We start from the raw sequence: 12,710 nt of genomic DNA on the forward strand, positions 1-12,710 counted from the left end.
CCAAGCACAGCATCTCCCAGGCGATCCTACAAGCCACGTCAAATGTCAGCCCCCTCCACTCCAAGCCTCGTCCTCTCTAGTTTCACACACTTAAAACAGCTGCTTTAAAATACTCCGACTTCAAAGCACAGTAAATTAAGCTCCACATAAAGTCCATTCAGCTTTTTGTTTAATTTGATAAAAGCTCATCAGGCCCTTCAAGTTGCCTTCTGGTCAATACTGCCTCAAGAAATCTGCGACTCAGCGACCTGCGGTTTTTCCGATATTTCTGTAAAACAGCACTGACAGAATCCCTTTGCCTGCGTGCACCAGGTCTTTCCTAAACACTGTTTCAGGGCTACACAAAGTACCCTTTACACTAATGGGATCGCTTTTCTCTCTTAAAGTCTTCATCTTGCGTGATTTTCCTTCCCTCTCCCTCTCACCCCCTGGGACCGCAGCCGTTTTTATTCGGCATTTCTCCTGCATTTAACCTGCCGACACACCGTGCCCTCTTCCATCTTCATTTCTTTCTACGAAAAGGGGCCGGTCTCAATAACAACAGCTCAGCTCCTGACTTGCAGGCTCGGAGGTTTAGCTCCAGGCTAGACAAAGTTACCAACAAGCTGGAAGCTTTCAAACCCGCTGGCGTAGCCCCCTGCATCACAGATGATCCCAAAGCGCTCTCCAAGCTGCGCGCCGGGTCCCTCACTCACCATCAAAACCCGCTTGCCGCTAACTGTGCCAGCAACACCACATAAAAGTTAGTTAAGAGGTGAAAAAGAGAGCAACTCCTCCAAGTGAAATTACAAGGAAATTACGGGAGGTAGAGTATATTGCTTCAGAGAGAAGTTGGCCCGAGGACCGAGCAGCACACCTTTTTAATGGCCGGGGGGGGGGAAGGTCCTTGCTCGAGGTGGAGCCGTACCAGGAGGCTGCTGCTCGGTCCCTGGTGGCACGATGCGAGGCCTTATCGCCACCGAAAGCGGGCTGCAGGCCGAGCCTCCCTCAGCGGGCCCGGCAGCCAGGCTTTATCAAGGCAAAGCACTGCCCTGCCTGAGAGCTTTGACAAGATCCCAACACAGCGGTGACAATGGGAAAATACACAGAAGGTTTCTTTCCAATGCCTCTTCGACGCTCGTTATTTAAATAAGCCATCACGGTGGGAAGGGAAAAAAAAAAAAATCCATTGAAAGCAATCATTTCAAGAAACACAGCCCAAGATCAGCCCTTCCCATCTACCTCCCCCCTCAGCAAGTATTAGCCTCGCTAGCAAGGAGCCAGTTTCAAAGATTTTAACATTTCCTGCTAAGTATTTAGAAATTCAGACATCCGTCAAAAAGGGAAAGAGATCTTTTTGTACACAGTGATCCTGTGAAGCTGAACACCACAAATACAGCCCTGTCATGACAAAAAGGCTACATCTACTCTAGGTCTCTAACGGCATCCCAAAGTTTTAGGAACACCTGAACAGCCCTCCAAAGACGGCCTTAATTAATAAATAAATAACAGAGAAGGCTCTGTTTTGAGCGCCTAAATCCCTCAACACGGACAAAAGAAAACACAGGACAAAGCAGCAATACCATTGATTTAGCATAATTGGTATAATTAATTTGTAATTAGTTCATTAAAATATATAGGCATTGGAATTATGCTTGTGCATTTCTGGGAATATCCTGTAAGCCACTTGGGATATGCTTATCATTTGTTTGATAGATGAAACATTATTAGAAAGACAGCCCATTAAAAATTCATATACCAGAGTAATAATTTCTCGATCTCAGCACTCAGTTTTCTAAGTACTCAGATGCCTCTTCTACCCCGCTAAGAGTTTTCATTAATACTGTTTGTTCAGAGCATGACACGGGGACTGCAGTGTTTCAGACAACTGAAGCACGATATCCTTTACCCCAAGCATGATGTCTGTTTTGAGAAAACAGATGACAAAAGGCATTAATGATATACTAGGAGAACATTCAGCACCACGCCATATCCTATAATCAAAATTAAGATGGAAAGGTGAAAAGCCTTGTGCTTCAAAATGCTTCAGAGAATTTAGTAGTAAAATACTTGCAGGGCACCCTGAGCAGCCCAGTGTCTAATTAGCATTCTTCCACTTCTGCAGCACATCTGGCTTTGCTCATTGGCAGAGCAGACCCCAGCACAAGCATGTCTGGAGGAGCAGCAGGCTTCAGGGCTTCTTAAATACTGCAGATAACAGTCACGAGTCCCCCACAAGCAGCGACTGAAATGGGCTGGTATACACCAGTAGTGCAACCCAGAATATTCACATCCCCTCTGAGCTGGGTACCTAAAACCAAAGTTTCCTTAAGCATCTGTAACGGACAGAGAGAATTGCTTTGGGTGTTAACCTCAGCACCAAGAACAGCCCTTCTCAGACTCACCTCTCAAAAAGTCATTCCCTCCCAACACTGCCTCCACCAACACTAATGGGAGTCTAGAAGGGTTGGTTTGCCACTGATGCACCTCTCTGAGATGCATGAAGCTAAGCCACGTGCATATTCATCTTGGATTTGCTCATTGAGTAATCCTATGATTTTTTTTAGATGAACAGTGGATATAAGTGCAAACAGTGTACTTGCCACTAGAAGCCTTGAATCTCTTTTCACAAAACAAAGAGTACGTGGCTCAAAGCTTTCATTATTTTTTAAAAGGGTAATTAAAAAAAAAAAAAAGAGTCAAAACCAGAGTTGGATATCCAGATCCTTTAAACCACAATTATAAACTTCACTGTAATTTTGTGCTTTTCAGCAAACTTGCTTTAGCAATTCTGAACAGTCTCCCAGTAACCACACAAATTTTTCCTCCCCTCTAATCTAGCACGGACAATTACTTGTTTTCTTTGCCCTGCACTCAAGAATATGATGGATATATTTACACAAATGCACACACAACCACAGATATCTATATAAAAATTAATCTGCAGATGATAAAAAGTGTAGAAGATCTAAGAGGCAAATCCCAAACAAAAGAGCATACTTTATGCACAAATATCTTGTCTTGAAATTATAAAGATCTGAGATTAAGTGGTTTACCACTCATTTAGAATTGATTAGAATATATTTAAATTTAGCAGAAAGTATCACAACATTGCTCATGTATTTGCATCTGTGAATAAGTAAATAAAAAGCCTGTTATTAAAGCCTTCATTAATTCTGATTATATGAGAACTTAAAAGCAAATCTGTGTATTACTGCTCTGTAAAGACTCCTAGCAACTCTACAGTAAAGCTGGCACTGTAACACAACATGTGTCAGTGAAAATGACTAACAGGATCTATTTTCAGTAATCTTAAATCACACTGGTAAAATATAGAATTAATGGTTTTGCATAATACTTCAGATATTTTTTACTTTAATTCACCCCCAATTCATGTCCTATTGTATCAAAAGTATGATTGAATTTTATATCACTTGACATTTATGCAGAACAGTTGAATACATTTTATTGAACTACAATGTTAAGGCAGCACTCAGATGTGATGTGTATATTATTATGAAGAGTGATCCAACTGTTTTATTTCCTTACAAGTATGATGGTTACAAGTTAAAAAATATACCCTGTTGACTACGAAAAATAACATTTCATTCTGATTTCAGATTTTGAGTTTCTATACATTCAATTGAAGCCAATATTTTGGAAAGAAGGATTAACTGTGGAAGAATTTTCCTCCAATTAAACACTTTTCTGTTGATTTCTAAAGAATTTAACAATTAAGCATATAACCTGCACAAAAGTGTTTCTTCTTGGACAAATCGCTTTTAAGCTATAAATGGCTACTGAAAGGTTTTTTTGTTTTGTTTTGTTTTGTTTTTTTAATACTGAAAATTCTACCTTCATCTCCAGCATGCTAGTTTAATAGTTTAAGCAGGGAGGCATAACTGAAAATTTTGTTAATTAGGTTCTTCGATCACTATTATACTAATACATTAAAGCAATTCATTAAAGCAAATTTATATTTTACAGAAACTTAAGTTTGTGACACAAATTCACCTGTGAGCCCTGACATTCCCTTTTGACTGTGAAGGGCAGTCATGGTAAAACTTTAACGTCATAACCTCTCCTTTGAAATCAGATAGCTTTGCTTTTATGGCTTAATTCAATGCCTGAAATGGTGAATCTTTCCACGACTTGAGCGGGACCACAGACTGCAGACTAGCATTGCATTTATAAATAAAAGTGATCTGGGGCAGCAAGGGCAGAAAGAAAAAAAATGCTTAAATATGGTACATAAAAAGTGATGTTGCAATACCTAAGAAAGTTTCCTTGCACTCTCATAACTGAGAAGTCATTCTAAGTTAAAACGAAATAAAACAAACAAGGAAAATCAACTCCCCCAACATTTAGCCATTAAATTCAGAGAGTTATGAAGCACAGTTTGATTAGAAATTTTGCACTTTATCGCAGTCAATAATCAGACTAGTTTTGAATAAGCTGCACACTATACTTTATAGAGTTGGCCTAGAAATAAATTACTTTTCCCTACAGAGTTTCGAGGCCAAAGCTCCAAGGTGATGACTTGACCCAATAATCAACATCACAAAACACTTTAAGGCACCATATAAAACAAAGGATCAAAGGAATTCTTAATCTTTAGTGATACAAAAAATATACCTGATAGTCTAAAATGCTGAATCCTAAGCCATTTTTGTCTTTCTCTAGTTCAATAACCTTCACATCAGGAGACCATAATGCTAATTCCCCTTCTTCTTCTTCAGGATTAACGTCTTCCTCAGGTTTCACCTGAAAAATAAAAACTCTAGTTCAAATACTATGCTTTGGAGTCCTTTACAAGCACTATTAAAAGTTTGGTTATAATTAATGGGGAATACATGCCCTAAAATATGACCTTTTACTGAATTACAACTTCTTTGAACACCAAATCCAGTTTTAGATAGCGGTACCTTCTCCAACTTGCTGCCTTGTATACTCCCTTGCTCCTATGCCTATGTGTTCTGAGCACTGCAGCCCAACCTGGCACATGAATACCTACGTATTAGACAAATTAGTCGTAGCAACATTACTAACCTGTTACATGTTGATGAACCTCAGCTGTCCCATTAGATGCATAAAGGAAAAATAAATGTCTTAGCATAAAAGGTTTAACCAGTCACAGTCAGCTTATGGAAAGACCAGATATTAAAGAGATGTTCAGACACTTGTGGCATTAAATATGTAGACAACAATCTCTAAAATTGTAACTGTAAGTGCTATCTTCCCCCCCCCCCCAAACAAAACAGTTTCTTTCTTTTACACCTCATCAAAAAATTGTGAAAGAGGCATAGTTACGCAATTTAACTGTTCAGAACAGCTTCATAAACACATCTTCCAAAAAGGCATCTTTTTTTGTCTAACTTAAAATGCATGTTCTAACCTACATGATAGTTTACCGATACAGTCTTTACAAACTATCAAGGTATGATGTCACAAGAAAAAATGTTACAATTGTAACTTCACACATTTAACTTCATTTCTTTGGACAGATATGTCTAACACACAGAGCACTAATACGATGCAAAAAGAAGGAATTCCCCATCACACACACACTCCATCTTGTTATTTTGTCAAAAGAAAGCAGAAATATTGTGAAACTACTCTATGGAAAACATGACCTTTGTTCATCCTGTATTACTTTATGACAAAGATATGCAACTGACAGTCTGCATGTAGAAAATGTTCTCTAAAACGCAAGATCAAAAAACCACACTGGATCAAGTTGTATCTGCAACACAAAGGGCCTTTTACAAAAAGGCATGATACTGTGCACCCTACTCTTCCATGAGACGTCCATATTTCATGTTTAACTCTCCTCCCAGAAATCCTAGCTTACAGGAGATTACATCAGAGAAGATGAGAAATCAAGGTGTAAATACATTTTATAAATAGGAACGACCGTTACAAGCATCAAGCTCTAGTTTGAGACTTTAAGGCTTCTGCAATGGAAAGAAACACTAAACTTAATATTTTTCCAGTTCTATAAAAAAACTACTCAGAACATGGAAGTAATCAGCTAATGGGGGCAAGGATGTGATTTAGTGTAATTCAAAGCTCTCACTCACCTATTAGGTGTAAGAATGATGAATGGGATGTACACAGTCAGCATGCTAGCTTGGTGATTTACCTACCTTGTATTTATAGTACAACGAAGTTTCTCATGACCAACCTGTATAAACTGCAGTAAAAGTAACACTGCTGCAAACATGAACCATCTTTCAATGAAACACCAGCAGCCACTTACAAGCCCAAAGTCACTTAGAAGCCCAAAGGTAGCTGTACATGACAACTGAATACAAAAATGACTTGTATAACTACAAATATATTTTAAGAAATGTTAAGACTGCTGAAAAGTCTGGATCAAACAACAAAAGAAAACTCTGTCTCTCAGAAACATGCACTTTCCCAAGGCAAAAGTTGTTGTCCTTATACCTAACTGAATGACGTGAGAAGTCTACCTTTTGTTCTGGAGGTGAAACTTCCACGATGGGTTCATCCAAAAGAGACTCACTGCCGTCATCAAAAAGTCGCCGACAGCAAACCATCGTAAAAGGAGGTGGCACTTCTTTCAGAAAAGTGATGGCCTCACGGCGTGACCTTCCATACAGCTGAACCCCATTTACCTGCACAGGAGGCAAAACACATCCACACTAAGTTATTTAAAAGGATGTCAACCAGATTCTTTTATTATTTTTGTCTATCTGTCTTTCCCAACTGAATATGATAATCTACTTCTACCAAGGGATTCCAGCAAAGCTTGCATAGTTTTATTAACACATGCTTCTTAAGTACACGTGCATTATTATAAATGTTGAACTTCATCTGCAAGATCTTGTGACTTCTGCTACATCACGTCTCTGCTCTTTTCAGCTTCCTACAACTCTTCTGCTCACCACTTTTTCTACTCCAAAGCTTTCCTGGCATTGTTATTTCATATTCATCTGCTTCTCTGATGGGCTTTTTTTTCTTTTTTTTTCTTTTTAGCATTAGGCTCATTTGTTGAACTTTAAAAAGAAAAATTCTATTTTCCAATTTTCCAAGAAACCACAGATCTCCCTATGCTTTAGATGGGCTCAGTTTTGTACAAGACCACACTGCAATCTCACTTTAGACATCATTTTCTTTTTTTTCCCCATCTTTTCTTCCTACTTTTTACAGTGTAAATGTAGCTTATACTGCTGAGAAACATAGAGTTTCTCTCCTCCTAAAAGCCAACTAAGGAGAAAATTCAAAGTGTAGCTTGTCTCCAACATGGTAAGATGAACTGCCACATTTTTTTCCTGTAAGAATTGCAGCAACTGCTGAGCTATCAGGCTAATCCATTAGTTAATTATTTAAACAGAAGTATCTACGCGTAAGGATTTTTTAATGCATTGAGAGTGGCAGTGTGGTGGAAAGTTACCAGCATTTCTCAGCATATTGTGATTGATGGAGAAGAGCTACTGTGCACTCCCAAGCAGACTTGGGGACTCCCATTTCTTCTTTTCAAGCTGCCAGAAATAAGCCTCTAAACACACAAGGTGCCAAATACCCCATTCAGTTACCACAGCCCTGTAGTTACTTGCACTATCAAATAGGAGTCAGTGAAATTTCAACTAACAAAACTGGGACACAAGGAAGCAATTTACTCCTAAAAAAGAACACAATGAAATTAGTTTAAACTAGAGAAAAAAAATAATAAAAAAAAAATACCATGCTTTCTATCATAATTCAAACACATCATTAAAAATAATCAGCATTCAACCCTCTGCATATTAAAGAAAATTCCTGTACTGATCACATTTTAATCCCGACTGTATCAGGCCCAGGTAGAGCTGCTTGTTTGGGGAATGTGGCTGTCACTTTTTCCATTGCAAACCCATACTTAAAGGGATTTATAACTTGGCTGCAAAAACACACTCTGGGCTAAACCTGGCATACATAGCTTTAGCCCTGGAGCACATTTTTATTTTGTTGGTTATTTTTTTTCCAGCTACAGAGTAGAAAAAAAAAGTATGCTCACTAGGTCTGAACATATCTGTGAACTTAATTGTAAACACACAGTAATAAGTAGAATTGTTTAAAATATATACAATTACTGTTCCCTAAGTTACTCTATAGCACTCTTTAGCATATTGCTTTTAGTATACAATTTTTTGTTTAGTGGCCAAGAAATTTAAACAACACTTTCAGCATTCCATTAATCCCTTCCTTCAGGAATCAAGATTTCCTCCATTAAGTGATAACTGAAAAAAATGTTTTAGGTCTTATATCAGTATAAATTTTTGATGTTAAATGGTGAACAACAAGTAAAGGCAATAGAGCGGTGCAGCTACCAAATTAATCTTTCAGAAGGCCTAATTCTGTTCCCACTGATGTCAATTAAATGTTCTTTGCATCCACTAAAAAAACTCAAATTCAAAACGTTCCACTAAGAGACAGTGTTCAACAGGAAATGTTAATTACTATCTGCAGGCTGAGGTGTTGACAGTTATACATACACACACAAAACAGATAATATATTTTTAATACTATTAATTGCCTATTTTTCCTGAGCTGATGGGTCCAGCCTGATTCTGATAACTTCAAAGGTGTCCCAATACCTCTTTATACATATTTAAACAAACCGATATACTACCTCGAACACGACTGTCTTTCAACACTCAACCACTAAGTTATAATGCTTAACAGGAATCATTCTTTCTGAGACTGCTGTAAATTTTTTAGAAGTGACAAATATTAAGAAAGATTACCCACCATGCAGAGTGCAAAAGCTAATGCTAAATTGCTCAAAAGGCTGAAGGATCACAGATACAAGTACATTCAATACATTCTCTTTACCCTTATGACTCCTGATAATCATATTGAACACTTCAGAAAAAAGCACGAAGTCACTAAGAGGTCACAGGAAGTCACCGTTCTGTCCATAAAGGAGGAATGAAATACTGAAGAAAACAACTGTGAGACTTCCAAAGCACTGCTCTAGCTGCTTCCACAATCAACTCTTTAATTTAACTACTGCACACGCTGCAGACAAACTAAAAATTAATACGAGTCTTTTAAAGAAGGATTAAAGAATATATTAGTGGTTTTTTTTTGTTGTTTTGTTTTTACCTCTAGAAGTTCATCCTCCAGTTGCAGAAGACCAAGTGTTGCAGCAGGGCCATCTGAAGCAATTGATGAGATGTAATGATGCCCATCAAACGTGTCAAGCTCAACTCCTAATCTCAAAGTGTGGATGGGTAATAGCTGTCAAAAAATGAGGCAATATGCATCTGTATCTACCATAATGTAAACACATTTGAGAGTCAACAGCTCACCAAATGAAACAAAACACCCAGTGGGATGATTAAATCTTCAATTGACCTCATCTGTGTTATAGCACAAGGGTCTATCATTTCTCTTTGTAAACCATTTGCACAAGTCAAAACAACCTGTCAGTCCTTTGGGGGAAAAGGCAATTTGCACTATACTCTTAAATAATGTTAGCATACTGAAAAAAATGTAGGGAAGACGAGTACCACCTACAGTCTATCCTACCCAAAAGGTGAGTTTCAACAAAGCTGACAGAAATTCCGTCGTCACCACTTTATACTAGGTCAATAATAACAGGACCAGCTGCCTTGTTCCTTGAGGATCTACACTACTTTGGAGGTAGGAAAAGTATCCATGAAGAGCCCCCTGCAAACATCTAACAGTACTGGCATTCTTATTTCTGCAATGTAAAAATCAATCACTTTGTGTTAGCCTTTTCTCAGGTTGTTTCCCCCCCTCCAGGAAGCCTCCAATCATGAGCGTCTTTGTATTAGGAAGACTAGCATAAAAGTGATGCCTTATCCAGAAAAGACAGCAGGAATCATGGCAATCTGGGGAGAGGAGGTAAAGATAATCAGTAGTTATCTGATTCTTCAGGTTGGCAATTTTCTGACTTTTTATTACCGAAGTTGAAACACTCACTCTCCTTTGGTTTCCCCAGTTTATTTTGAATATTCAAGTCAAAGGAGTAAGCCATTGATCCTTAGCATATCCTCACAACCATTGCTTGATTATGTGCTTGTGGCCTTTCCTCACTAAGACATCCCCACGAGCATACAAATGGATCACTTACAAAAATTTGTTTTGCACAACATTAACATACGTATCAGGAACATTTATCAAAAGTTTCAGAAGACAGAAATTAATTTCAGCTCTGACCATTCCAACTAAAGGATGCCCCACCACAAGACAGGATCATTATGGCAAATCCCTCAGCAGGACCACAACACTGTTAGCAGAGTTTCAACCTCTGCTCCATCCTGTAGTGACTTTCAACAATTATTCCATAACTGAATTTTAATACAATTAAGTACCTGACAATTTGAGTCTTACATGTGTACATCCTTTTTATACCTTTCCTTAAGCTTCATCTTTTTTCTTTTTTCTTTTTTTTCTTGTTTTCGTTTGTTTGTTTGTTTTAAGGTGCATTTTTCTTTTTTTTAAGGTGCATTTGCCCATACTATGAAAAAGTTTTGGACTGGTCCAGAAATAAGCAGGACGTGGACAGCCTCTTTTGGAAAAGCAAGACTGACAGAAAGGTGGAACCTCTCAAAATTTCTGAAATACACAAATCTTGAATTTTGAATCATGCCCTCCTGGAATTATTCTGCCATGAAGGAAATCATGCAAGTCATACCTTTGAGTACTTCTGGAGCTCTGAGTCATCCGTAATGGGCATATCCACATTCACAACCTAAAAATTGTACAGCATAACAGTTTTCAACAGCAGGACAATAAAGACATTACCAGAATTGTCAATTCTGGACCAAAAAACAACAACAACCAAAAAAAAAAAAAAAGCCATATTTAAACAAAGTCATATTGATGCAAAATAATTTTAAACGAGTGTCAGAAAAGTGTTTTAGATGCACAACATTTACATTTAGGAGTGTTGTGATTATGCACTATTAGCAGACCCTAACATTATCCTATTCTTGAAGTCTGAACGACGATTTTAGTCAAGTCCAGTAATCCTGTATAAGCACAAAATGCCATTATGTTTGACACAAATACGCACAGCAACTCGCCAATCAGAATTTGAAAAGTACGATAGCTTAAATTGTTATTACTTCAGGCTACAGAACAGCCATCTACCATCTAGACTAAACCACAATCTCTTGCAGCATGTTTCTAACATGGCTTGAAATACATTATTTTAATTACCAAATTTGAATGGAAAACGGATCATTTAGAACTCGGACAAGAAATCCCTTCAGTATACCTTTAGTTTATTTATTTGAATAAAATAACCATAACGTTTACCACCAATTTTCTTGCAATGTTCTTCCTTAACAGAATTTATCTGTAACCTTAGAGGGTTATTTATTCAAATGTTAATTGTAGTGAGATGAAATCTATAGTGATCCAGGGCCCAAGGTTGGAGCTTGGGATACTGAAATTGAGCATGTCTGGGAGGATTGCTACACTTGTTAGAATTGGAAACATAAATAACCTTGCAAAAATCAGGTAACTGTTTTCCTTCAGGCTCCTTTTGAAGTTTCTAGTTTAACAAAGTATCTACAAAGCAATGTTACCTCTCTGCTTTTTCTTTCAGCTTAACTTTAAATAAGGCTCCCAGCATCCTGTTTTCCAGTATTGAGGGTGTTTTTCCCAAAAGACAGAATCCATTTGGTGTCTGTTCAGTTGTAACTAAATGAATCTATGACTGATAACTCCTCCGCTTGGCTCTTCACGGTTAGGTACTTGGCAACAGATACCACACGGCCATAAATCCCCACACGGGCTCCTAGGGTCTCCTTCCACTTCAGCAGGATCTCAGTTTCGTTCCCTGAGTTGGTGCCACAGAGGATCGGAAACACAGAGGCCGCGAGTGACACTAAATCCTCTCGTCAAACAGCTCGGGAATAGTGGGGGGAAGGACTCCAACTTGCGGTCACCTTCAGGGGAGGTTCAGGGAGCTGAGTGTAGGGGCGAAGCAGTGTGAACAGGGGCTGAGCAGGCTGAACTCAAGCTAAACGCTGCTACAAACACAGCCAAGCATGACCTGAGGGAGGCTCAGATAACAAAACCCGGAAGAACCCAAAACCGACTTTCCAACCAGGCTGCCATAACAGTTTCCTTCTATTATTTAACAGGCCCAACTATTAACATTTTAACAACTATTAACACTAAACGGCCTCAACTCGTGCCAGGGGAGGTCCAGAGTGGATATTAGCAAGCATTTCTTCACAGACAGGGTGGCTGGGGGCTGGAACTGGCTGCCCAGGGAAGTGGTAGAGCCACAGACCCTGGAGGGATTTAAGAGGGGCATGGAGGTGGCCCTCAGGGCCACAGTGTCACCACGGACTTGGCAGTGTTTGAGTGATAACTGGACTTGAGCTACAGGGCCTTTTCCAATAGAAACGATGCTATGATTCTCACTCCTGCCATCCCACTGGCAGCAGCTCAAGAAGAATTAGGATCAGGCAGTTTCACACACTAAGCAGGTTTTCGTCCTCTGCGGGAAGCGCAATAGTGCTAAGGGAAGAAATATCAGACTCCTGAAATGCAAGGATGGGAATATCAAGCAACTGAAGTGGGCAGCCAAACAGATTTATTACATCATGTACATAATCTTATACGAACTTCAGATCTTAAAGGAGTGCTAATGGAAAGAAGAGAAGCAAGTTTCTCAAGACAATTCTTAAAGCTACTTTAAATCTTCCAGCGAGCAATTGGAATGATGGCTACTCCGAGTAGTA

The 12,710-nt window shown here is 38.8% G+C and overlaps 1 protein-coding gene across 1 annotated transcript in view; it reads right to left on the minus strand.

Annotated features, from left to right (window-relative positions):
* Nucleotides 1-12,710, minus strand: part of PATJ (PATJ crumbs cell polarity complex component) — a gene marked incomplete at both ends in the record, with an annotated part of 137,833 nt that overhangs the window by 103,037 nt on the left and 22,086 nt on the right. Inside the window, 4 exons of the mRNA XM_084291403.1 lie at nucleotides 4,615-4,743; nucleotides 6,453-6,617; nucleotides 9,088-9,222; nucleotides 10,646-10,702. Coding sequence (XP_084147529.1) covers nucleotides 4,615-4,743; nucleotides 6,453-6,617; nucleotides 9,088-9,222; nucleotides 10,646-10,702 — 486 coding nt within the window. The remainder of the gene's footprint in view (nucleotides 1-4,614; nucleotides 4,744-6,452; nucleotides 6,618-9,087; nucleotides 9,223-10,645; nucleotides 10,703-12,710) is intronic.

This window comes from Netta rufina (genome assembly GCF_964035555.1).
Source record: "Netta rufina genome assembly, chromosome: 8".
Taxonomy (NCBI): domain Eukaryota; kingdom Metazoa; phylum Chordata; class Aves; order Anseriformes; family Anatidae; genus Netta; species Netta rufina.